Here is a 25,919-nt window from a genome sequence, read left to right on the forward strand (position 1 = left end):
AGATCTGACTCCCAAGTTCAAGCCCTACATGGGGCTCAAGGGTGGCCATGCTCTCTGGGCCTTCGCTGCTACAGGGCCGGACTCCATGAAAGCAATGGAAATCTGCAAATAACAGAAACAACACACGGCCCTCAGCTGTCAGAAGAAAAGTCAGGGCAATTGTTGTGTAATCATCGAGGACAAAGGAGCAGCCAGCAAGGCTGAATTTTCCCAGAGTTTTGAGGTCTGAGTTCTGAGGTTTCCCAGAGGTGAAGGTCCAGTGAAAGACCCTGAAACTTGTCCCCACCCACCCGCCCACCTCAGCCAGGATAGTAAGTACAAAAAACATTATCACCTAGCAGGGGAAATGCAGAGATGAGCGCTATCCATGAAGACCTAAAGCATATGGAGTTGCGGGTAAACCCCGTCATATCCCTAATGAATTCATCAGTCTGAACTTAAAACAATACAGAGAGTGGCAGTGGATTGCTATGGACTCAGACAAGGAGTAGCCTCAGTTGCAACTTCCAAGCTGGTGTCCTTACCGGCATCCATCGGCATGGCCTCAGACACCCAGCAGGGGCCTGCGATCTGACCATACGTATCAGGAAGTGTTGACATTCACAGGGAAAGATAGCCGCTCACATTCACGGTCTTGCACCAGGCCAATGGTCCCTCTACCACCTTTGTCATAATATGGTCCAAAGGGCCCTGGCCATCTGGACATTTAAGAGAACGTTGCCTTGGTTTACTGTATCCATGATATCCTACTACTCTGGCCAGCTGAATGAGAAGTAATAAGTAAATGAATACCTCAATGAGACCTAGGTGCTCCAGAAGGTGGAGGATAAGCCCTGTGAAGACATGGGGTCTTGCCACGTCAGGGAAGTCTAACAGTCCAGGACATACCAGGACGTCCCTTCCAAAGGACAAATGATTGCATCTCACACACCCCATTGCAGGGAATGAGGCACAATGCCAGAACCCACTCTTTGGGTTCTGAAAGCAGTATATTCTACACCTGAAAATTCTGCTCTGATCTATACATCCCTGGGCAATGTAAAAGCTTTCAGCTTTGAGTGAGGCTCACAGCAGGAAGGGGCTGTCCCCTAGGTCACAGGAACCATGGACTCTGTAATATTAGGGCCATATGGGGCAGGTAAATGTGCTGTGTACATTTATGGCAAGCCCTCGTGGGAAAACCAGAATGTACACCTCTAGGGTTCTAGAGGCAGGCCAGGCCACCTACACCCAAAAATCATATACAAATTCAAAAAGCAATTCCACTGGGGCGCCTGGGTGCTCAGTGGTTAAGCCTTTGCCTTTAGCTCAAGTCATGATCCCAGGGTCCTGGGAACAAGCCCCGCGTTGGGCTCTCTGTTCAGGAGGGAGCCTGCTTTTCCCCCTCTCTCTGTCTGCTCTCTGCCTACTTGTGATCTCTCTCTGTCAAATAAATAAATAAAATCTTTAAAAAAAAAAAAAAAAGCAATTCCACTAGGCTGCTGGCTTCTCATGGAGATGACTAGGGGACAGCAAGTAACCATGAGGCCAGGGCTGTCCCTGATGAACTGGGTTCTATTGGGCTTGCTAAGTTGTAAATTCAGGTGGGCCCAGCAGATTATAAGCGATCCACTGTAGCTCCACATCACCTGCTCCTGTCACACCAGCCACCTCTCCCTCACTCACACCTATGACCTACTGTGGAGGCCCCTCATGACCAGCTGACAAAGGGGAAAGGCCAAGTTCAATCAGAAATGAGTTGGCTCCTTATAGGATACAGTGCCTAGACCAGGAGCAGCCAGAGGGAGCTCTTGAGGATGAAAGCCACAGGCTGAAGTTCCTCACTCGGGTCCCCAGTTCTCCATTCCATGGGCATGTTCACAGGGCTGGCTGTGTGGCCTCAGGACATGGCAGCTGGGTTCCACATGACTGAGTAATTTGACGGAGAGAGGGAGACAGAGAGGGAGAGCAAAGCCACAATCTTTATATAACTTAAAATGACAAAATGACATCCAGTCACTTCTGCTACGTGCTATTGGTCACACAGATCGATGTTGATCAGTGTGGGAGGAGATTACCCAAAGGTGTGACTATAAGAAGACGGCGATCATCAGGACCATAACAGGCTTCCCCAACCCTCTTCCACATTTCCATTCTCCCATTAGTATGTAAACATGCCCAAGTATCATCTCAAAAAACAGCCCTTCCTCAGAGACCTCACATCCCACTCCAGTCACTACTGCTTTGCCATAGCCCAACTTCCCCAAAGAGTTGTTCATCTTTTTTTTTTTTTTTAAAGATTTTATTTATTTATTTGACAGAGAGAGATCACAAGTAGGCAGAGAGGCAGGCAGAGAGAGAGGAGGAAGCAGGCTCCCTGCTGAGCAGAGAGCCCGATGCGGGACTCGATCCCAGGACCCTGAGATCATGACCTGAGCCGAAGGCAGCGGCCCAACCCACTGAGCCACCCAGGCGCCCAGAGTTGTTCATCTTCACCCCCTATTACTTCCCAGCACCTTCCTCCTTAACCCACTCCAGTGTGGTGTTCGACACTGACCCAGCACAGACCTGCTCTCGCCGGGGCCACCAGTGTGGTTCCTGAACCCTACCAAACATGACTCTTGGCAGCTTGTCACCTGCTGACCTCATCTACCATCTTTTTATCCACAAAGATTTCATTTTTTTACTATTTATTTGACAGAGAGAGTGTGTGTGCATAAGCAGTGAGAGCAGGAGAGGGAGAAGCAGGCTCCCCGCCAAGCAGGGAGCCTGATGTGGGTTTCCATCCCAAGACCCTGGGACCATGACCCGAGCCAAAGGCAGTCACCTAACCTAACCAACTGAGCCACCCAGACACCCCTCCATCTACCAGCACTGTGAGAGATCTCAAGGCAGAGGCACCCAGATAAACCACAGCCAAATCCTGGACCCACAGACACTCAGATAATACAAGTCATCGTTTCAAGTTGCTGGATTCCAGGATAATTTGCTATGCCGAAATAGATAACTAATATAATCCCACCCATGATCTCTTCTCCGGCTTCTCCTCAGCAGCTTTCAGTATCCCATCTCCTGCCCAGAGTCCTTCGTTGGTGCTTCCTGTCTTCCAGGGTTTCCCAAGTGTGGGAAACCTCTCTGGGCCTTCTCTTCTCACTGCACTCACTCCCTGGACGGTCCAGCCACTCTCCAGATGATCAACAACCACTGCCCGAACCCTCTCTCAAGCCTCAGACCTGAACACTGAATGGCCTCCTGGATATCTCTACTCAGGGCCCATGTTTAACACAGCCAGAAACAAACTTCTCCTCTTTCCCCCCAAAACAACACAGTCAGGTACAAACGTTTCCTCTTTCTCTCCCGTACTCCCCATCTCAAGTGGTGCCATCATCCACCCGTCTCCCGAGCCAGAATCCTGGTGTCTTGCTGGATGTCTTCCTGCCCTTTTGCTGTCCTTAATACCCAATGCCAGTAAATTCTATCTCCTAAATGTCTCTTGGATATTTCCAGTGCTCATGATCCCGCCGGCACCTACACGGGATTCCATCCAGAGATACTGGGTCCGCACAGAAGTACAGGGGGCTGAGGGACATCCAGCCCCGCCCTCCTCACCAGGGGCACTGCCCTAGCCTGAGGTGCTGGTGTAGTTGGAGAAAGAACAGCCGCCACAGCTCACAGCTTGGGTCAATCCACCACCACTCAGGAGCAACCTGAGGGATTTCCATCACAAGCTGTTTAACCCAAACTACAGACTTGCTCAGAGATCCCCGCTGTGCCAGGCTCTCTCCATCTTTACAAATGACGTTCTTTCTCTCTGGACCGCCTCTGCATCTCTGCTTTCCTCTGTGAAAACAGCTCCCACTGGAATATCAAACTGTGGCCGACAATCCTGGGGCTGTTTGGGCGCTCTAAGAATTCAGCCTGAGAGCTTCCGGAGTAGCTGAAAAGAGACCTGCGGCTCATGAGACCTCAGAAAACAGGCCTCAGCTGCCTCCTCTGTAAAAAGGCCACAGGGCGAGCGAGGTCACGCCGGCGGCAGGCGAGGCTCGTCCCCACCGCCCCCTGGCTGGAGGTCAAAGCCGCGCTGAGGTTCCCCGACTCGCGCGCCAAGGCAGGGCGGGCGGGGGATCCTGGGAGGCGTGGGCGGGGCCTCTTCCTCTGGCCCGCCCCCCGGCACGCAGATGAGGCTGACGTCATGACGCAGTGTTTCCTGAGTCGCCTCCCGGGCTCCGGAGGGTCACGTGAGCCGGTTTTCGCGCGAAAACTGGTTGTTGCTGGAGTGCCGGCGGGGAGCGTGGTACTGCTGCGATGGCGGTGAGCGCGCGGGCTTTACCCAGCGGGCTGCGGGCCTGCGGTGCGGGACGGAGGCGCAGGCAGGGGTGGGGGCCGGCGGCTGGTCCTGGCGAGTCGGCATGTCCGCGGGGGCCGGGGGCCGGGCGCGCGCCGGGACCCGGGGCAAGGGGCTGCGCGCTTCTAGTCCTCAGGCCCTCACCCTACTCCGCCGCGTCCGGATCGGGCCTCCAGATGGGGTTGGGTCCCTGGGCTCTGGTTTGAAGCGGATTTCTCTCCAATACTCCTCCCTTGTGGACCCCCAAAACCGCTCAAATCCCCGGGGATTCGGGGAATGCCTCCTCTTCCCTGCTCTCCAAGCTGGGAGCCCCGAATTCCGTAACCCGCGCTCAGTGGCCGACTCGGCCACTATCATTTACTCACTCCGCAAATGCTGGTGGGGCTCCCTCCCTATGTTTGGCGCTGGGTGTAAGACAAGATGGATAAGGCCCCGCATCTTCGAACACGTATTATTGTAGTGGTTTTTTTGTCCCTTTGTTTTATTTATTGTTTTTCCGCTCCACCAGCCTGTACATTCCAGATCTCTTGTGCTTTGGTCACTGTCGTGTTTTGTCTCCTGTTGCAGTGGCTTGCATATTGTGGGTGGGAAGGCATGCTTACAGGAGAGAAAGGCTGGAGGAGTGAAGGTATAGGTACGGATAAATAAGGTATTCTTAGTGACTTGTCATGGAGAAAACACTGGGAAATGGCAGTGCCTGGAGTATTTGAGGAAGGGATACTAGAGCTGGTTCCTGTATGTCGAGAAGCCATTGGCTCTGAGAGCTTACAGGAGAGCGTTCCAGGCAGAGGGAACCTGAGATGCAAAGTCCTGAGGCTGGAGGGCTTTGGAGTGTCAGGGGACAGGGTCACGGGTGGAGAGGGCTGCCTTAAAGGATGTTAAGTCAGCCCTCACCTTCTCAGTTCTCTCCTGCAGGAATCATCGGAGTCCTTCACTGTGGCCTCCAGCCCAGCCCGGCGGCTGCGAAGTGATCCTCTCACCTCCAGCCCCGGACGAAGCTCCCGTCGCACAGATGCCCTGACCTCCAGCCCTGGCCGTGATCTTCCCCCCTTTGAGGATGAGTCTGAGGGACTTCTAGGTACAGAGGGACCCCTGGATGAAGAGGAAGAAGATGGAGAGGAGCTTATCGGAGATGGCATGGAGAGGTATTTGCATGCAAGGCTGAGCATTCAGATAGTTCTGCCGAGCACCCATGGTGTGTCCAGTGACCTTGCTTTGGGTACTGGGGAGGCAGAGGAATCCGTATCCTTGCTTATGAGCGCACCTTGATGCAGGACCTAGTGGGAGGCAAACAGGTCCAAGGAACCATAACATAGGCCTGAGTAACTTGCAGTATCATACATAGTCCTGGGTAAACCTTGGCTCTGTAAGATGTGCCCCAGGAGATGCAAGGAGTCTCTCCTGTGGTGGACCACATCAGGGATGCTGAGATTGACTTGGAAGAACAGGAAGCAAGCAGCTGAGTGTTACTGTGCTGTTGCAACATAGAAGAAATGTTGGGGGTGGAGGCTGGTGAATCAAGATTTCAATGCATTTCAGCAAACATTTATTACGCCTAATCTGTATCAGGCCCTGGGTTAGATAGTTTCGCACTTATTAATAAAAATACAAACACTTAGGGGCGCCTGGGTGGCTCAGTGGGTTAAAGCCTCTGCCTTTGGCTCAGGACATGATCCCAGGGTCCTGGGATCGAACCCCGCATCGGGCTCTCTGCTCAGTGGGGAGCCTGCTTCCTCCCCTCTCTCTGCTTGCCTCTCTCACTACTTGTGATCTCTCTATCCTGTCAAATAAATAAATAAAATCTTTTAAAAAAAATACACACACGTATTAAAGGTTTTGAGACTCGGTGGTAAGGCCATGGAGTAGACTATGCAAGGGAGCAAGGTTAGAGTTCTCCTGCTGCTCTGCCCCATATTTACAACCAGGATTTGGTAGATATACTACTGGTAGAATTGTTTGAATCCCCACAGCCTTATGAAGACACTCTTTTGGGGCCTTCTTTGACTCTGACTCTGGGGTTCCAAACGTAGGGTGTAGGAGAGTACCGTACAGGCCTTCCCACGGTCCACGGCAGGGTGGTGGTTGTGGAGCAGTGGTGCTCTCTGTGAGCCACCGGAGAGACTTGCAAGGGATCCCTGGGCCTTTCGGGTCTTTGCATTAAATATCATCACCCAGGTGATTGTGGATGTGCCATATGCTCCACACTCTGGAAGGAATCAGGAGCCTTTGGACAAATCAGCTCCAAAGTGTTAGACGAACATACGTTTTGAATTCTCTTCAGCATACACCTAGGGATGAGATCATTGGCTCATATTTTAACTCTGTAGTTCACATTCTGAGGAACTCCTAGACTGTTTTCTGAAAGAGAGCCACCATTTTATGTTCCCACAAGTGGTGTATGAGGCTGCAAATTCTTCCAGTTCTTGCTGACACCTGTTATTTTTTGGGTTTTGGTGATAGCTATCCCACTAGGTGTGATGTGATGTCTCATGGGGGTTTTGGTTTCCATTTCCCTGGTGGTTAATGATGTGGAACATCTTTTTATGTGCTTATTGGCCATTTGTATATCTTTGGAGAAATGTCTGTTAAGATCTTTTGGCCATTTTATGATTGGATTGCTTGATTTTTTTTTTTATTATTATTATCGAGTTGTAAGAGGTTTTAAAATTTTATTCTGGGTACAGTTCCTTTACCAGATACATGATTTGCAAATGTTTTCTTTTCACTTTTTTTTAAATGGTGTCTTTTGAGGCACAGAAGTTTTTTTAAATTCTAATAAAACCTAATTTATTAATTTTTTTAAAGATTTTATTTATTTGACACAGCAAAAGAGGAAACACAAGCAGGGGGATTGGGACAGGGAGAAGCAGGCTTTCCGCGGAACAGGGAGCCCAATGGAGGGCTCGATCCCAGGACCCTGGGATCATGACCCAAGCCGAAGGCAGACCTTAACCAACTGAGCCACCCAGGTGCCCCATTTATTAATTTTTTTATGGGCTGATTAGAATTTCACTGGGGATAGAGGACATCTCATGTGACTCAAAATTTTCTTAAAGAGTCAGACAGATACCTTTTAACTGAGAGCATTTAAGAATTCAGAAATGGGTCAGCCCACACATTTACCTGGTTCCTGTGGGATCTGTTTCTGGCATCAACAATATGGAATTACTTATTCTGAATTTATTTTAAAAAACAAAAATAGCCAGTCCCCCCAGTCACCATTTACCCTGAAAAATTGGAGAATTGCAGAGGATCATCTTGGGGAGGTAGTGTGGTATTAGGGAATGAGCCTGCAGGTTGTGGTTGGACCGCATTTTGACACTGAGCTCTGCTGAGTGGCTCTTGGCAAAAGCCCTATCATCCTCATCTTTCCTCATCTTTCAGATGGAGTAATGATGTCTCCTTCCCAGAATTGTGGGGAGGAGAGCCATCCTTGCTCTCAGTGGGTTCTTTGTCCAGACAGCATTCCCCTTCACATACCTGCCCAGAGACATCGTGGACAACAAGGCCACGGGCCTTGGAGAGGTGTTGGAGTAGCTGAGAGGGTTAATTGAGTGGGCGGGCGTTTCTGAGAAGCTGGTTTGGCTGATGTCAATAGAAGACCTTCCCAGTACTTCAAGGGGTTTGAGGCAGCATTGTCTTGAGGGTGGGGGGTACAGGGAGAATTTGTTGGGAAGTTGGGGTCAGCTGTCTGAAGGGCCTTTCTGCCTGAAGGTTTTGTGGTTCCTCAAATTCCTGTTTCTGACTGGATGCTCAAAGCTGTCTGGAGGTCCCTCTCCCCGTTTTTATGGTGGTAAACACACATAACACAGAATTTACCATCTTAACCATCTTCAAGTGTCCAGTTTGAGGGCGTTGAGTTCACTCTTGTTATGAAACCATCTCCAGCACTTTCTTATGTCCCCAAGCTGAATCCTGCAGTGTTTGTCCTTTGTGTGGCTTAGTTCACTGAATCCATTGTCCTCAAGATTCACCCACAGTCAGACTTTCTTCCTTTTGAAGACTGAGTGATACTCCATTGTATGCACAGAGCACACTTAGTCTCTGTTGGAGACCCTTTTGGAGCCTTTTGTATTTCTGGCTTGGAGACTCTTATGGCCTGGGCAGGCTGGGGTTCCCGAGTCTTCTGGAGCAGGCCCAGTTCCTGGGGCGGCTTTTGTTTTGTTTTTGATATTAACGGTCTGTTTGGGGCTCCCTCAGGGACTATCGAGCCATCCCGGAACTGGATGTCTACGAGGCCGAGGGCCTGGCCCTGGACGATGAGGACGTGGAGGAGCTGACAGCCAGTCAGAGGGAGGCGGCAGAGCGGGCCATGCGGCAGCGTGACCGAGAGGCCGGCCGGGGCCTGGGCCGCATGCGCCGTGGGCTTCTGTATGGTAGGCTCCAGCGTCTGTATCTCGAAGGGTACCTCCAAGCTTCCAGAGCCTTGGGGCGCTGGAAAGGGAGTTCTGGGGAAGGTAGATGGAAGGTGGTGGGAAAATTTCACTGGAGGGTATCCCTTTGGCCCCCAGACAGTGATGAGGAGGACGAGGAGCGCCCCTCCCGGAAACGACGCCATGTAGAGAGGGCCACGGAGGATGGCGAGGAGGATGAAGACATGATCGAGAGCATCGAGAACCTGGAGGACCTCAAAGGCCACTCTGTGCGTGAGTGGGTTAGCATGGCAGGCCCACGCCTGGAGATCCACCACCGCTTTAAGAACTTCCTACGCACGCATGTGGATGGCCATGGCCATAATGTCTTCAAGGAGCGCATCAGCGACATGTGTAAAGGTGCGGCTCCTGTGTGTCCCTGCTGCCTCTCCACTCGCTGCAGTCCACCTTGCCGATTCTCCCCTGGGGGGGTCATTCTCTTGGGCCTTCAACTGCACGTTGACTCGAGATGTGAAGTGCAGGGAATAATGGGCCCCTTGCCCATGGCTGGACAGGAGGTGGCACCTGAAGCCCGAGATGCCCATCCTCGGGCAAAACACAAAAAGCACTGCATGTCTGTGCTAGGGACGGTGCTATCCAGGGACGACATCCAGACCACGGAAGCATTGTTTGACGTACTTAAAATGTGGCAGGTTTAATGTCAAAGTCTGGATTACTACTTCAGGTAGAAAATAGCACATTTCTTTGGGACAGGAATTACATTTAAAAAGAGGCTTGTGAATATTTCTGCTATTGTCGATGTCGCTCCTTTTTGTCTCGTATCTGATGTGGTTTATTCATGGGTTTCCTCCTCGGCCCTTTTAGGCATTTTGAGTTTGCGGCCCTTCTATGAGAGGCACCCCACATGTATCGTTTCACATAGTGTGACTTCCTACATTGTGCGGTGTTGCATTTTACAGATTGGGAAGTTGAGGCATAGGATGTGTCACTTACTGCCAGAGCCACACAGCTAAAGCAGGGCAGGCTTCAAAGTTTGGGCTGGGGCTTCCAGCAGATAGGCCTGCCTCATTGCGCAGGGAGAGGGATGTCACCTGCCATGTCCCCCGCCAAGCTCTGTGCTCAGTCTCTCTTCCCTCCTGCAGAGAACCGCGAGAGCCTGGTGGTGAACTACGAGGACCTGGCGGCCCGGGAGCATGTCCTGGCGTACTTCCTGCCAGAGGCGCCTGCAGAGCTGCTGCAGATCTTTGACGAGGCTGCACTGGAGGTCGTGCTGGCCATGTACCCAAAGTACGACCGTATCGCCAGCCACATCCACGTGCGCATCTCCCACCTGCCTCTAGTAGAGGAGCTGCGCTCGCTGAGGTGAGCTCGGAGCTGGGCGGGAGCTGAGGCCCTGGGGCCAAGGAGCCCCCACTCACCACCGGGCCCTCTGGCTTGGACCAGCTGTGGTGCTGTGGATCTGGCGGTCTTCCAAGTTTTCCTGGACCCACCTCACGTCAGACGCTGATCTCTGGAGGCCACGGGTCAGGCTTTGGCCTCCAGTCCTCTGACGGGCCCTCCTGTCTCCACAGGCAACTGCACCTGAACCAGCTGATCCGCACCAGTGGTGTGGTGACCAGCTGCACGGGCGTCCTGCCCCAGCTCAGCATGGTCAAGTACAACTGCAACAAGTGTAACTTCGTGCTGGGGCCCTTCTGTCAGTCCCAGAACCAGGAGGTGAAGCCGGGCTCCTGCCCTGAATGCCAATCATCCGGACCCTTTGAAGTCAACATGGAGGAGGTAAGAGGCCGCGCCCGCCAGTGGCTGCCCTTCCTGTCTACCCTGGTCCCACCCCGTGGCTAAGGCAGGTGCATGAGCTCAGCAGCCAGGGGAAACGAGGTGGACTTCTGTGCTGGCCACACCCTCAGGTGAACCAGAGCTCCCCGGCCAGCCTGCTTAGTTTGGCCCGTGGGCTCTTTTTCAAGAATTCGGGCCAATTTTTTTTTTAAATTTGTTTTTTTGTTTTGTTTTGTTTTAACATTTTATTTGTTTGACAGAGAGGGAGGAACCACAAGTAGGCAGAGAGGAGGTGGGGTTGGGGGGAAGCAGGCTCCCTGTTGAGCAGAGAGCCTGATGTGGGGCTGGATCCCAGGACCCTGAGATCATACCTAAGCCAAAGGCAGAGGCTTAACCCACTGAGCCACTCAGGTGCCCCACAAGCCAATATTTTAAAACGAGCCATTTTGCTTAAAATGTCGAAGTTAATGGTTTTTCTTTAAAAAAAAAAAAAAGGGAAGCTCTGGCAAAACTGGGCTCACTTCTCAATCAGCTAGCTCCTTAGTAAGGCACCTGCTTTCCCATCCCTCACTCCCATGGGGCTTTCCCTTGGCATTTCTGGTACCTGCCTCTCGGTGGGGGGCTCTAGATCATAGCTAAGACATTGCTGCCCTGGATTCAGGAGGCCCTGTTTAAAGCTGCTGGGCCATTTGCCTTTGTGTTTGAATGATTTCTTCTGTAGAGTTGGGGTCATCGCAGTACCTGCGGGGGGTGGGGGTTGCCCAGACCCCCTTTATTGCCTTGCGGCCGTGAATGCTGGCTGCCACGCTCCCAGCACTCTGCACCTCTGAGAAGTGCCCTAGCTGGGACCTTCTTACCAGAAAGCTCCTGAGAGTTCCTGCTTATGGCAGCCCACAGCCGAAAACAGACCTGCTCAAAAGCTCAGGTGCACCTTGCCCTGGGGAGGGTGAACCCACGCCTTGCCCGGAATCTTCCCCTGCCTGCTTTACGCATCCTCAAGAATCCACTTACCCTGGAAGCTCCTTGAGAAAGCTCTGACACAGGAGCAGGGTTTTAGGCTCTGCTTCTACACGAGGAATACCTACAGCTCAAGTTTCTGGAGTACTTGCAAGGCCCCTAGAGGGTGGGTGATGTATAGTTCAGTTTTCCTCATACCTTTTGAGGCAAGTGGCATTATTGACCCTGAAGTCACCCAGCTAGAAAGAGGCCCAAAGGATTAGAGCTCTGGCATTTGGATCCAGAACATCTGCTTTTAACTGCTGAATTATGTGGTCTCTTCTCTAGACTATAAATGAAATAAGGGACATTAATTAAATTGCACGGCACAACATTGCCATGTAATGTTTGGCCACAGAGGCCACACTTGGTGGAGCTCACTGTCTTGTCGGGCATTGATTTGAGTGCTTTTGATGTATGGCATGACTTTTTTTTTTTTTTTAAGATTTTATTTACTTGAGAGAGAGAGAGCATGCATGAGTGGGGGTCGGGGGTGCGAACTGTCTGCCACGCATGGAGCCCCATGTGGGGCTCACGCCCAGGACCCTAAGATCGTGGCCTGAACCAAAGGCAGACGCTTAACTAAGCCCCCCAGGCTTCTCTGTATGACGTGATTTAATCTTCACTGTGAGATTGCTCTTAGAGCGTTAGCATCCTCATTCTGCAAAGAAGATACAGAGTGGAGACATCGCTTCCCCTGGATCACACAGCTGAAGCCATGGAGCTAGGGTTTGAACCCAGGCAATGTGGCTTTGGCATCCATACGCACCAGCGCTTGGCTACAAGCAGGTGCGTGACTGTCTAGCAGTAAGGATGCACCCACAATGGTAGAGGTGAGAATGGGGACTGTCCATGTGTCAGTCACAGCAGTCTCATCCTCTGCTGGCTTCAGCTGTCCGTTTTCTGGTTCATTGATGGAGATCGGAATTCTGTCTGTTCTCCTTACTCTTGGGGCCATGACCAGGGTCAGATGACGTAGCAATTCCAGGCTTAGAAGAGTGCAAGGTCAACCATACAGAGACAGGTTCCTGTGACCTTCTGTTTGTCCCACGCAGACCATCTATCAGAACTACCAGCGCATCCGAATTCAGGAGAGTCCCGGCAAAGTGGCAGCCGGCCGGCTGCCTCGTTCCAAGGATGCCATCCTCCTTGCTGATCTGGTGGACAGCTGCAAGCCAGGAGACGAGATAGTAAGTGGCCCAGGAGCAGGCCTGGAGGGAGCCAAGTTGCTAAGGACATCAGCATGAGCATCTGTGGTGCAGAAAGGGTTGCTGGCCGCGGGAGGAGTAGGCTGAGTTCAGTTCTCCGGTCACTGGGAGGAGAAGAGCCTTGCCTCTTGGGTTGGAATGTAGGGAGGAGTAGTTTTGCTTTGGTCTGGGTTACTCATCTCGTCTGGCAGGAAGGAGTTGAGAAATCAGATGATGGCGGTAGTGGGGAAGAGGACCCCGCCCCTGAGCCTAACCCTGGGCTGGCCCTCTGGGTTGTCTCCCCCTCTCAGGAGCTGACTGGCATCTACCACAACAACTACGATGGCTCCCTTAACACGGCCAACGGCTTCCCCGTCTTTGCCACTGTCATCTTGGCCAACCATGTAGCCAAGAAGGACAACAAGGTCGCCGTGGGGGAACTGACAGATGAAGATGTGAAGATGATCACCAGCCTCTCCAAGGACCAGCAGATCGGAGAGAAGGCAGGTGGAAGTCCGGGCAGGGTTGTCATGCTCCCAGAGGAGGCCCCAGAACATGGTGCTGATTCCCGGGTCCTAGGATCTGGGCTCTGTCCGTTCTTTCCCTTCCTGGCATCAGCTCCGTAACCGTGCCTTGACCAGGGGGTGCCTGTGCTTTGGGGGAGGAGCTGGAGTGCTGGCTTCAGGGACCTACCCCTCAATGGGATAGGGCTGTGATGAGACATCAGTGGGTCGGGTCGAACCCAGGCTCAGAGCTGAAACGGACAGAGCATTAGGAATAATTCGTCTCGCGAGGGTGTCCCTTGGTGTCAGACTCCTACCAACGCTGGTTTCTCCAGGAGGAACGCTACCCCGAGGGAGTTTTGGGCTTTTGGGTTTTTGTAATTGTAGATGTTTTTGCCAAAGGTTGGAGAGCTAGGGATTAAAGAGCCAGAGCCTCGGGTTAGGTGACTCGCAGGGGCTCCGTCTGACTTGATGATCCTTCCCTTGAGGGCGGGGCCACATCTGGTGCACTCACCTTTGTCACCTCCACCTGGGCCACCCGAGATTTGGGGTTTCAGCAGGAGAACTAGGGGCTTCCCCAGCCTTGGGATGACAAGAACTTCATTGTGCCAGCATACTCAGTCCTTGAATACCTCACAGGGCATTCTAGCATCGTGGTGGAAGTCAGACACAGTCCTTCCCTTCCTGAGGCTTATAGTGAATTAGGATCCCCAATAGTAAAGTCTTTTCATGGGATCAGTAACATGGGAAGACAGCCACAGCCTGTGATTCTTTGCTTCCTGTTCTTCCCAGAAGAAAATTAGTACTAACACAATGCACATGATTTTGGACCCCTCACCGGTATTTGAGCCAGTTTCTCCAGGGCTGGTGACCCGGGCCTTGCTGCCTATGACCTGATGTGTGTCAGTTGTGTACACGTGTGCCCGAGCTGCTAAAGGAGCAGTGTGTTTCTAGAACATTCTGCTAGTGCCCTCTTTACCTCTGCTTCAGTTCTCAGCCACTGCTCTCCCACTCTGTTGAGGAGACAGGAACGGTGGCAGATAGAGTGTGGGAGGCGGGGTGTGCTTGACTTAAACAAGGCTTTGGACAGGGCAGGCCCTATGTGTGCCTTGTGCCCCAGACTTCAGAACTGCCCCCAGCGGCCCTAACATAGAAGGCTCTGCCACACTTCTGTGCGGTGATAGCTGCTATTTTGTCTGCCTCCTTGTTCATGAAGCTGACTATGCCAGGCAGACATGTCCCGGCATCATGGTAGTGACTGTTCCAAGTTCAGTTACACCTGCACACTTACACTATGATCCTATCAGGGTTGGAGATGGTGACTTCTAAACAGAGATCCTGGGGCACCTGGGTGGCACAGTGGGTTAATCGTCTGCCTTTGGCTCAGGTCATGATCTCTGGGTCCTGGGATCAAGCCCTGCCCTGGGCTCTCTGCTCAGCAGGGATCCTGCTTCTCCCTCTCTGTCTCTGCCTCTCTGCCTACTTGTGATCTCTCACTCTGTCAAATAAATAAAAGTCCTTTAGAAGGATCTAGAGGGGATCCTTCTAGAGAGGATGAGATCTCTGTGGGACACTTTTCTAAGCCTCATCAGGGAAGGAAGGCTGTGTGATACCAGGAAGGGTTGATCTGTACTGACCCCTTTAGTTCACTGTCAGGGTGGATATTTTCACTAAGAACTTGGACAAAGACAGGAACCATACTCGGTAGTTTTGGGGATAAACTGAGAGGAGGAGAATGTTGTCACGAGGGGGCTCATTTGAACTATTTAAGCCACAGGTTTGCAATTTGGTGGCCTGTGGGCCATCTACGGCTTGCTGATGGGTTTTGTTGGGTTGGTGGGTGGTTCTGTGTTTACTTTTCTTTTGGTTTGCTTTTATTTTTGAAGTAATTATCATCCTCTAGGCATTGAGATGCCACAAAAAAATCTGGAAGCCCTGGTTTATGACCATCCAAGCATCTGCCATTGCTAGGTCTTTGTTTCTGTCCAGTGATGACTGATGGGAGAGCTGAGGGGCAGCTGCCCTTGCCAACAGGACATGCTCCCTGCCATCTGTCCTCGCCACCCCCTGCTCCCTCCTCTGCAGCCTGATGAACTCAGCTTGCCTTCCTGTCCATTTGGTTTTGTGGGCCCTGGCCACTGACAGGTAGAAATCATAAAGGGGTAAGTGCCCTCCCTGCCTAGCACTTAGATTTTAAAGGAGAATCAGTCTGGAGCCAGACTCCTTGGGTTTAGCTTTTGGCTTGATCCTCAGTTTGATCAGGTGAGGTGTAGGTACTCTACGGATGAGCTGATGGTAGGCGGTACTCCTGGGTAGAGCTGTCACAAGGGTTACGTGGATATGTGCGCACGAATGCTGCGCTCAGCGGCTAGTTATTGCATGTCAGTACAAAGTCTAAACTACTGGTACAGACACTGGATGGGCGTGCCGGCCAGGACAGTGGATGTTAAAAACGTTAAGGACCATAGGAGGATTAAAAATAGCTTTGGGGCACAGTAGACATTTCCTGTGCATTGTCTTGTGGTCCCAGTGGCTATGCAGGTGGGAACCTGGCCTCCCTTCATGGCAGGCTGTTCTGAGCTGGGGGAAAGGGCAGTGTGTGCTGAGAATTAATGAGCATGGACTCCAGATTCAGAGAAATATGGGGTCATGTCCTGCCTCTCTCACTTAGGAACAGACAGAGTGACAAGAGCCTTGGTTTATTTCCTCCTTTTTGATGTGGGGGAACCCGGATCATTATGAGGGTTAAGTGGAATACTTCACGGCAGGTGTGTCATTTCTTGGTAGGTCCAGGCTTTAGTTTACCTTTTTTTTTTTAAAGATTTTGTTTATTTGAGATAGAGGGAGAGAGCACGTGGGGGAACAGAGGGAGAGGGAGAAGCAGACTCCCCACTGAGCAGGGAGCCTGACGTGGGGCCTGATCCCAGGACCCTGGTATCACAACTTGAGCCAAAGGCAGATGCTTAACCGACTGAGCCACGCAGGAACCCCTGACTTTTCCTTTCTTCCTAGGGGGTACCTTCGCCTGTTACTCTCTCGGACCACCTGGTCGGCGACAGGCAGCATGAGCTTTAGCGTGGTGGCCTCCTTGTCCTCCAGACTCTAAGGATGCCCGTCTGGATGCAGTGGGTGATTTGCAGGAAGGGAGCTGAGCTTGGGCAGCTGGTACATGACAGGCAGGAAGGGAGCCTGCTGCTCTTGGTCCTGGAGGGAGATATTACCTCACCCTTGCAGGGGTGCCTGCTGTAGGAACAGCTTTGAGAATCAGTCTGGGTAAGGAGAGGTCAGGGACAGGCACCATTGCACGCCCACAAGACATAGAGGAGAATGAGACATCCATGGTGGCTTGTCTCTCCCGACATTCCCAGCACAGGTAGGGGTACAGTGGAATAGGCCTGCATACTGAGCCCAGAGTATCTGCTTGACAACGTGTAGGTAATTTCTAGGTAGTAACCGTGGTAACAGTCCTATAATGGAGGTGTCACGGGTGCCCATTTTATTGATGAATAAACTGAGGCCCAGCTAAGTAAGCCACCATGCAGCATAGCTGCTGATGACAGAACTGGGATCTCCACCCAGGCAGTCTGGTCTGACTCCGCTCTGGTGACTACTCTCTGCTCCCTTTCCCTGTTACTGCAGCTCAGGAAGGATGTGTGTGTATGTGTGTGTGTTGGGGGCAGCGGCGGGGAGGGGGGCTTGAGTATGTGAGTTCTGTGACCACCCAAGCACGAGTCCTGGTCTCAAAATCAAAACTTGATTACAGAAACTCGCAGACATACTCATGGAGTGGTTACAGTGAACCCCACGTGTCCTACCCCTGGCTCCACCCGTGGCTGGAGTCGGACTACCCCGGTGTCCTATCTACTCGTGCCCAGTCCCCTCAACGACTGTAGATAGTTGCCCATGTGGCGTCTGACCTGTAACTGTGGATCTCTAACGGGCTCTCCCTGTTGCACCGAACCACAGCACTGCAGCCACACTTTAAAAATGTTCGCGGTTCCGTGGTAGCAAGTATTTCGTTGGTGGCCACGTTTCCCTGATTATCCTACTTCTTTCTTTCTTTAAAAGTCTCTTGGTGTTCGTGTCCAAGGAAGGCCCACATATTGGGACCAACCGATCTGCTCTTCAGTCTGTCTTCAGGTCCCCTCTCCCTCTCCTCTGTTTTTGTGGAAGAACATAGGTCGTTTGTCCCGTTGAGATTTCCGGTGTGGATGGTGCTGATGAGGTCTTTGTCGAACATGTTCCTGGGCTTCCAGTTTTTCTGTGAATTGTCACCGTGATGCACACGCTTAATCAGTCTCCAGGCTGATTTCTTTTTAGGTGGGCTTCGTGGCGAGGTGGGCCAGTGGTCTGTGTTCCCACACGGCACCTCACATCTTGTTTCCTTGTGATTTTAGCGGCTGCTGATGATCCTTGGCCAAACCCACTCACATTTATTAGGGCTTGTGAAATGATAGTCTTCTAACTCCAAGTCCTCCTTCATTTATTTTTTGAAATGCTTCTACATAGAGAAACTTAGCTTTATTAACTACTGGACTATGCTCAGGTAGAGGTCCTATAGTAAAAGTAGGATTGTGCTTGATCCTTTCCCTTCACTGACCAATTTTCAGAATCACGAATGGTTCTCCTGAGGTGACCACTGAGTGTCATCACAGATGAGCAGACTTAAATGTCATCAAGGCTTTGGCATTATGGTGACCATCCAGGTGATGCCTGGCTAGTTGCCAAGGGTGAAGCCCATCATCCTGAGTCCTATTGGTGTGACCCTGGGTCTCTGATACTTTCTTCTTTATTTTATATAAGACACTGTGGGTTCTTTTTGCCCATTTCCTGCCCCAGACCTGGGATTGGCCATTTCTCCTAATAGCCCCGTGGGGAGTAGAATTTTCTTTCTGTGGGAAATAGTGTTTTGGGAGGCCAGCCTCTACGGGCATCAGGCCCCAATCTCCAGGCATCAATTAATGCAGTCCTACCTCCCCTTGGGCTAGGTTTTGTAGGAAACGTTAGGGCCAAGAAAAGAACCAGCCAAAGTATCCAAGTGGAAACTGACTTCCACCCCTGACTTATTATATGAAGTAACAGCAGCAGGCATGCCTGGCTCAGTACCAGTGGTACTGGCAGATTCTCTTTCCAGAAGGACCTGCTGGTCACTCTTCCCCCTGGCAGCAGCTCCCAGTGGCCGTCTGCAGGATAAACTGCTGAGCCCTGACTCCAGCTTTAAGGACTGGATGTCTCCCACCTACCTTTATGCTTCCAGGGAGCCCTGAGGAAGCAGTTCTTCCCTCTGCCTGCTGGGCAGGTGGGACAACCAGATCCAATACAGTGTGGGGGTGGGTGGGCACCCTCTTGATTTTCAGCACTGACTTTCCTGCTTCCAGGCTCCCTTTCCCCCGGGGCCTGCTGCATTACAAGCCACCTTGGTGTGACCTGTAAGGAGGAAAGGAGGTGCACGCAGTGCTTCTGTGGAGCCCCTCCGTGCAGGTGGCAGAAAGGTTGAGAATAGTAAAAGCGTGCAGGTGGAGATGGAAGCTGCTTCCTACTGGCAGGACATTTCTTTGTCTTTGCTGGTTCTGTCTTTAAAAATCATGCAGATTTTGAGATTCTCTCTTTTTTCCTCTTCCCTGCCCTGTCTTTTTCTCTCAGGCACAAGTAGATGTCTCCGTGACTTACCAGTTGAAATGACGACTTCCCAATGGGCCCATTGCCTGAATGTTCTATATTTATCACGTTTGGCTACCACAGCATAGCCGTGAGCCAGGCGCTTGTATAAACCTCTCACTTGGGGCCCACCCAGTCCTCTGAATTGGCTTGTGATACCTGTCTCCCATCTGAGGAGACCGAGGCTCAGGCAGTCACAGAGCGCGGGGGAGGGGTCTTGCTGCATCTGTGTTGTCAAAGCCACCATTGCACCGTTTCGTGGGCCTGGGCCTTCTTTCTGCTACCTTTGGGTAGTCCTTTCTGACGTATGACCAAAAAGGGGGTCCACCTGAGGTTCTGTCAGGCTGTGAAGTTCTGTGATTCTCAGGAAGAGCCAACTCATCGCCTGGCCCAAGGTCAGAGGGCAGGGCTTAGTGCTGGGGCCTGGTGGGACTTTGGCAGCTGTGGTGTGTGAACTCTGGGGCTGGAGACATCCCTGTTTGCTAAGATTGGAGCAGGTGGGGGAAAATACCATGTGTGTGTGTGTTGACGGGGGGGTTGGCCCAGACTCAGAGCAGAGACATATCTTCTCACTGGTTCTTCCTCCCTTGCAGATCTTTGCCAGTATTGCTCCTTCCATCTATGGGCACGAAGACATCAAGAGAGCCCTGGCGCTGGCTCTGTTTGGAGGGGAGCCCAAAAATCCAGGTGAGCGGCATTGGGCGCCACTCCCCGCTCCTTCCTCAATGTTGCGAGTATCAGACAAGACAGGACACTGGGTGCCTGGGGAGAAAGTACAAGTTAGCAGATGGCCAGACCACGTGTGATTCAGTCGTTGTAGGGAGAGCATAGCCCATGGCTGTGGCACCTTGGGCTGTTTTAGCTATAAAACTAATATGTTAATATGTAGAGGTAATTACACCCTCTTCTTAAATTGTCAGAAGTCACAGAAAGGTGGAGGTCCCACTGACCACCATTTCTAGTCCAGTCCCCTCCTGGCGGGTCACTCATGGACCTTTGTGTGGCCATTCACAAAGACTACACATGTACTTACACATGACACAGTTCCGCGGTGTGCATATGTTTCTGCTTATAAGCACAGTGTTTCCTGTGCCTGCGTTAAGTGACTGTGGAAAGTGTGCAGCTTACCTCTCCCTGCCCATGAGCATGTGTGGGGCGTCCTTTCTGCATTGGCGCGTACTGAGCAGATTCATTCTCCTAAGCAACCGTATCAAGGTCCCCATAGCACAATGTACATAGCTGTTTGTCTCACTGGAGATCAGTCTTTACTAGGGGCATCTTTATGCTTGCGGCCCTGTGCCCCCATCACTCTGGGTTTGGTTCTCAACAGTGGGATTGCTCGTCCTAGGGCCTTGTATCCCTTTCTAGAAGAGTATGTTTTGCCCTCAGCATAAGCAGCCTGAGAAATTAGGGATAACCTGGCTATGTCTTGCACCCCACCCTCCCTTTCATCCCCACTTCCGTCCTTGCCTTCTCCAGGGGGTAAGCACAAGGTGCGAGGTGACATCAACGTGCTCTTGTGTGGAGATCCTGGCACAGCCAAGTCTCAGTTCCTGAAATACATCGAGAAAGTTTCTAGCCGAGCCATCTTCACCACTGGGCAGGGGGCTTCGGCTGTGGGCCTCACGGCGTATGTCCAGCGGCACCCCGTCAGCAGGGAATGGACGTTGGAGGCAGGAGCCCTGGTTTTGGCTGACAGAGGAGTGTGTCTCATCGATGAATTCGACAAGGTGAGTCCTTAGGCCGTGTGGCTATAGGATTCGGGATGTGTTGGCTTAGTCCTCAGTAGGGGAAACAGGTTTAGTGGGATAGCCGTTGGGGCCAAGCATCACACGTTTGAACCTCCTGTAGATGAATGACCAGGACAGAACCAGCATTCACGAAGCCATGGAGCAGCAGAGCATCTCCATCTCCAAGGCCGGCATCGTCACTTCCCTTCAGGCTCGCTGCACCATCATCGCTGCGGCCAACCCCATAGGTACGCCAGGCACGACAGCCGTGGGGGTAGGGATGTGCCACAGGGAGGCCTCTCCTCAGGGAATAGAAGCTCGCAGTGTCCCTTGGCCAGTCCTGACATCTGAGGAAGGAACTGAACACCAGAAAATCTTTCTCTCTCCCACGGTTCTTGCGAGGGGCGCACAGAAGCAAGACTTGGGGTCTTTTGTTGCACCATGTTCTCAGAACCATTTTTGAACACTTTCCTCAGAAGACAAGAGAAAAATCCAGTGCGTTGTCTCAGTTGGGGTGGAGTTGGTTGTTGATCCCAGCCAGCATGTGTGGACAGAGACTGGTACCTTGCCCACCTTATTCTTGGTTTTTCCTGCTGGGAGTTGATTAGACTTTTAGTCTCAAGGCTGTTTCAGGCCAGTGCTCCAGGAAAGCCATTTTCCATGTCTTGTCGAGAATGCCTGGCAGATAGCAGGCACTGAGCCTTCCTTTCCCAAAGTCATCTTCCTCTCCTGTCACTGAAACAGCGGGAGGTTGGCGAGAACTTTGTGCTCAGAAGAAGAGCAGGTCGAGGGAGCGTGCACCCTGATGGACAGGTGCCTTTGTGTTGCAGGAGGCCGCTATGACCCCTCGCTCACCTTCTCAGAAAACGTGGACCTCACAGAGCCTATCATTTCCCGCTTCGACGTCCTGTGTGTGGTGAGGGACACGGTGGACCCAGTCCAGGTACACCACCCCATGTCCCGGGCCTCATGCAGTGATTCCAGGAACCTTAAGTAAGGTGTGAGGGCCTGGGTTGTGTCAGGCGCGGAGATAGGGATGCTGCTCAGACGGCATTTGATCGAAAGTCAGCCTTGGTTTCTCTTTCCCTCACTGGCCTGTGTCCGCTGCCCCTTTGGCATCGCCCACTGTCTGCCACCGGGCCCTGCTGGCCCAACCGTGGGCTCCCACCTGCCTCTCACTGCATCCCTGCTGCAGCCAAGTCCTTGGCTTCTCTTGTTCTGACCCAGAGTACTGCGGTCGGGATGTTGGCTTCCACTCCCACGCCTGTTTAAGGTCTTCTCCAGTTGGAGGCCAGCCTGTCTTCTGAAACACAGAAGGTGAATTAATGCCTTTTTTCCACTTGCTGGCAGCTTCCATTGTAACCAGCAGAGAATCCCCTGGGCCCCGAGATGCCTCCTGGGCCTCTCTCTCCTCCTTGTTCCCTTCACTTCACCCACCCTGGCCACAGCTGCTAGGCCTTGGCTTGTCATCAAACTCTTTTCCCTTCCCGGAAGTTCCTCCTAGATTGCTGACTGGCTGAGGCGCTCTGGCAGCCTTGGCTGGAGGAGTCTCCTTGGGCCCTCCCTCCTGGGCACATTCCTCTCTGTGGCTATTGGGAAAACTGCACCTGTCCCCTCTGATCTCCCTGAGAGGCAAGCTTGAGCTTTGTCATGTGCAGCGGTGACCTCCCCCCGCACCCTCTGCTGCCTGGCACGTAGTAGGCATCAGATGGTGCCGTTGCGAGAATGTCCTCCTCCTGCACCTGCAGCTTCCACTCCTTCCAGCGAGCTGGCTTTCTCCATGCCGGGCACAAGACTCACCCTGCAACATGCTCTCATCTGTCTTGTCTTAGGATGAGATGCTGGCCCGCTTTGTGGTTGGCAGCCATGTCAGACACCACCCCAGCAACAAGGAGGAGGGGCTGGGTGGCAGTGGCACCCAGGAGCCCTCCATGCCCAACACATACGGTGTGGAGCCCCTGCCGCAGGAGGTCCTGAAGAAGTACATCATCTATGCCAAGGAGAGGGTCCACCCGAAGCTCAACCAGATGGACCAGGACAAGGTGGCCAAGATGTACAGTGACTTGAGGAAAGAGTCCATGGTGAGGACCCAAGGCTCTGCCGGGCCTAGGGGAGTAGGGCAGGGCGCGCGCGGGGGGAGCTCAGCAGAAGCTTCTTTAGCTGTGCGGTCCATTCATCGAAGAAGCACTAGAGCTAGAATGCCTGTCCAAAGTGATAACATGGATACCTTGACCACTTTGTTTCAGATGGAATGTAGATGTACGAGTGTTTGTCTGTCTGGGTATGGGGCCAAGGTCTCCTGAGTGTTGGCCACTGGTTAAGTTCTGTGCTAACTTTGTGAATCTCACCACCTAAACAGGTAGTCTGAACGAGTATGCATTCTTTTTTTGTTGTTTTTTTGTTTTGTTTTTGGGTTTTTTTAAGATTTTATTTATTTATTTGACAGACAGAGATCACAAGTAGGCAGAGAGGCAGGGAAGCAGGCTCTCCACTGAGCAGAGAGCCCGATGCGGGGCTCGATCCCAGGACCCTGAGATCATGACCTGAGCTGAAGGCAGAGGCTCAACACACTGAACCACCCAGGTGCCCCGCTTATGCGTTCTTTTGTCGTGGAGCGAAATTTAATAATAGCAGCTAGTGTGCCGCTGGAACGCAGAACCCTTTTTTCATTTTTTTAAAGATTTGTTTATTTCAGAGAGAGAGAGAACTTGAGTGAGCGAGGGGAGGGGCGAGGGAGAGAGTGAATCCCTGTACAGACTCTCTGACATGGGGCTCGATCTCATGACCCTGAGATCATGACCTGAGCTGAAATCAGGAGTGGGCCACTTAACCGACTGAGCCACCCAGGTGCCCTTGGATTGCAGAATTCTTGTGGATTGGTAGGTCTCACCCACCTAACCAAGAGAGCAGCTTCTTTGTTTTTTTTATTCATTGGTTTGATTTTTTTTTTTTTTAACCTTTCAACTTCATGAGGTCCTTGGAGAGCATTTGGCTTACTTTTTTACAAACAGCTTTTTTTCAGCACACGTCGCACAGATATGTGCAGCACTCACATGAGATAGAAACAAGCACAACTGGTCACAGGCCAGTGAGCGGTGGGAGGGAAGGTGCAGGTGGGATGCGGCCAGGCCCCGAGCGTGCGGCCTATGTAGGAGCCGCTGGTAGCGCTACTTCTGTTTTCCTTGCCTCTGTCTCCGGCCTGAGGAGCCCTGACACCGTCCTTCCCCCAGGCCACAGGCAGCATCCCCATCACCGTGCGGCACATTGAGTCCATGATCCGCATGGCAGAGGCCCACGCACGCATCCACCTGCGGGACTACGTGATTGAGGATGACGTCAGCATGGCCATCCGCGTGATGCTGGAGAGCTTCATCGACACGCAGAAGTTCAGCGTCATGCGCAGCATGCGGAAGGTGGGTGGGAGCCTTGGCGAGGGCCTGGGGGCGTGGCAGCCATGGCGGGCATCTTGAGGCTCTGGATCTGGTCTCTGCTGTCCTACCTGGCTGCTCGGGCCAGTCGCGGGGTGAGCCGTGATGGGGACTGGTCATCCTCTGGTAGCCTGGAGGGTCCTAGTGAGGAAGAACGTCGCTTGACTTCGGCTGTCCTCTGCAGACTTTTGCCCGCTACCTTTCATTCCGGCGTGATAACAATGAGCTGCTGCTCTTCATACTGAAGCAGTTAGTGGCGGAACAGGTGACATACCAGCGCAACCGCTTTGGGGCCCAGCAGGACACTATCGAAGTGCCTGAGAAGGACTTGGTGGACAAGGTAGGGGCACAGCTGGGAGGGAGGGCTGCTTCCTGGGGAGCTGTCTGGCATCTCTGGGGGTGGGAAGTCCTTGCTGCATGGTGAAGCAGGCAGGCCTCGGATGGGAGTGATTCCGTAAATGTTCGTGATGTACCAAGCCCCGTTCTGTGTAGTTACACTTGACCGTGGTGAGCCCTGTTACTGCCATCCCATCTCACAGAGGAGATAGACACATGGCAACTGAGGACAGAGCTTGTCCACGTTTACAGGCAGTGGCAGAGCTAAGATTTCAAGCCTCGTGTCTGCCTCCAGACCCCGACTCAGTTTACCCCCGCCAGGGATGGCCCTCAGACATTGCACCAGCGCCGTAGGCTTTGCTGCAAACCGGCTGGAGCTCGTTTTCATAGCTCTCTTGATGTTTTCTCTTTTCAGGCTCGTCAGATCAACATCCACAACCTGTCTGCTTTTTATGACAGTGAACTCTTCAGGATGAACAGGTTCAGCCATGACCTGAAACGGAAAGTGATCCTTCAGCAGTTCTGAGGCTTGGGGCCATCCACAGCAGCTCGTTGAGATCCTGGTGGGGCCGACTCCACCCGCTCTCAGGCGTACAACAGCTGACCACTAAGGGACCCCAGAGGGTGTGTGGAGCCCTGCGGCTGAACCACTCAGCTCCCACCATCGCTTCCTGGGCTCAGGCAGGGCTGGGAATGAGGCCCTTTGTTTCTATGGCTCCACTCCCTGCCCTTCATGCTGTCTTATGTGGGCACACTCTTCCAGTGTCCCTCTGTCACGTTCTTGGCAGCCCACCATCTATGGGAGCTTGGTCTCCGCTTTGTCCCTTAGACCGGAGTCACTTGTATTTTGGGTTCCGCAGTCCGTTTTAGATGACCGAGCATATGAGGGTGTTCCGAGAACTTGCTGCCCTCTTGGTGTGAGTTCTGGTCCTGGATGTTTCTATGCTTTGGCCAAAGAGCAAGTTCAAGGTATTTTTAGTGTTTTCCTGAACACCTGTCCCACAGGTTTCTCTGGGCTTCTGTGAGTAGAGAAAATGTGGGCAGAAGAGCATACAACATGTGACGTGGCCCCTTCCCCAGCCCCCAGCTTCCCCCCTGGGGCCAGGGATTGCTTGGGTTGGGAGGTGGGAATGAGGCTTGTCCCTGGTACCAGTTGTGCCTAGCCAGGACTGGTGGTCACCATGGCTGTGCTCGTTGGTTTTCTTTTACTAGCTAGTCCCCATTCTCTCGTTGTACATTCAGTTTTGTTTCTGTAGTTTTTATTTTTAATTAAATAAAATCTAAACAGTGGTGGCTGTTAGTCTGAATTGTGTCTTCGTGTCATCACGCGGGCTTTCCTGCACTCTCCTTGAAGACCTTTCCCATCTTTCATTTTTGGTGTTTGTCGGAGGTAGATTTGGCTGTAAGAGCTGTCTTATTTGTGGATGTGCAAAAGGCCAAAATGGTGTTGCTTTTCCTAGGGAATTCAGTTGGCAGTTGCTGCCTCTGTGACTTCTGTGGAATCCACAAGAACCAGAGAACAGACTTGTACACCTGAAGGGACTGGAGGAAATCTGGCCCTGCTTCCAAAGGGAGCCCTATTGTTCATCTCCACAGCACCGCCATCTG

The 25,919-nt window shown here is 52.3% G+C and overlaps 1 protein-coding gene across 1 annotated transcript; it reads left to right on the plus strand.

Annotated features, from left to right (window-relative positions):
* Positions 1-4,206: 4,206 nt before the first annotated feature.
* Positions 4,207-25,601, plus strand: MCM2 (minichromosome maintenance complex component 2). Its single transcript, XM_044252874.1, has 16 exons — positions 4,207-4,290; positions 5,240-5,469; positions 8,525-8,700; positions 8,836-9,096; positions 9,840-10,059; positions 10,269-10,476; positions 12,525-12,659; positions 12,968-13,159; positions 19,411-19,504; positions 20,297-20,547; positions 20,669-20,795; positions 21,378-21,490; positions 22,380-22,628; positions 23,778-23,960; positions 24,160-24,315; positions 24,727-25,601. The coding sequence occupies exons 1-16, from the start codon at positions 4,285-4,287 to the stop codon at positions 24,835-24,837; spliced, it is 2,712 nt and encodes a 903-aa protein (XP_044108809.1). The 5' UTR covers positions 4,207-4,284; the 3' UTR covers positions 24,838-25,601.
* Positions 25,602-25,919: the final 318 nt, after the last annotated feature.

This window comes from Neovison vison, chromosome 6 (assembly GCF_020171115.1).
Source record: "Neovison vison isolate M4711 chromosome 6, ASM_NN_V1, whole genome shotgun sequence".
NCBI classification, from domain to species: Eukaryota; Metazoa; Chordata; class Mammalia; order Carnivora; family Mustelidae; genus Neogale; species Neogale vison.

What these genes read in the sequence shown, in the direction of transcription:
- MCM2 (XM_044252874.1), top strand. An exon ending in GAGGAGCTGCGCTCGCTGAG is followed by an intron (nt 10,060 to 10,268) that starts GTGAGCTCGGAG and finishes CTGTCTCCACAG; the next exon opens with GCAACTGCACCTGAACCAGC. An exon ending in ACCAGCAGATCGGAGAGAAG is followed by an intron (nt 13,160 to 19,410) that starts GCAGGTGGAAGT and finishes CCTCCCTTGCAG; the next exon opens with ATCTTTGCCAGTATTGCTCC.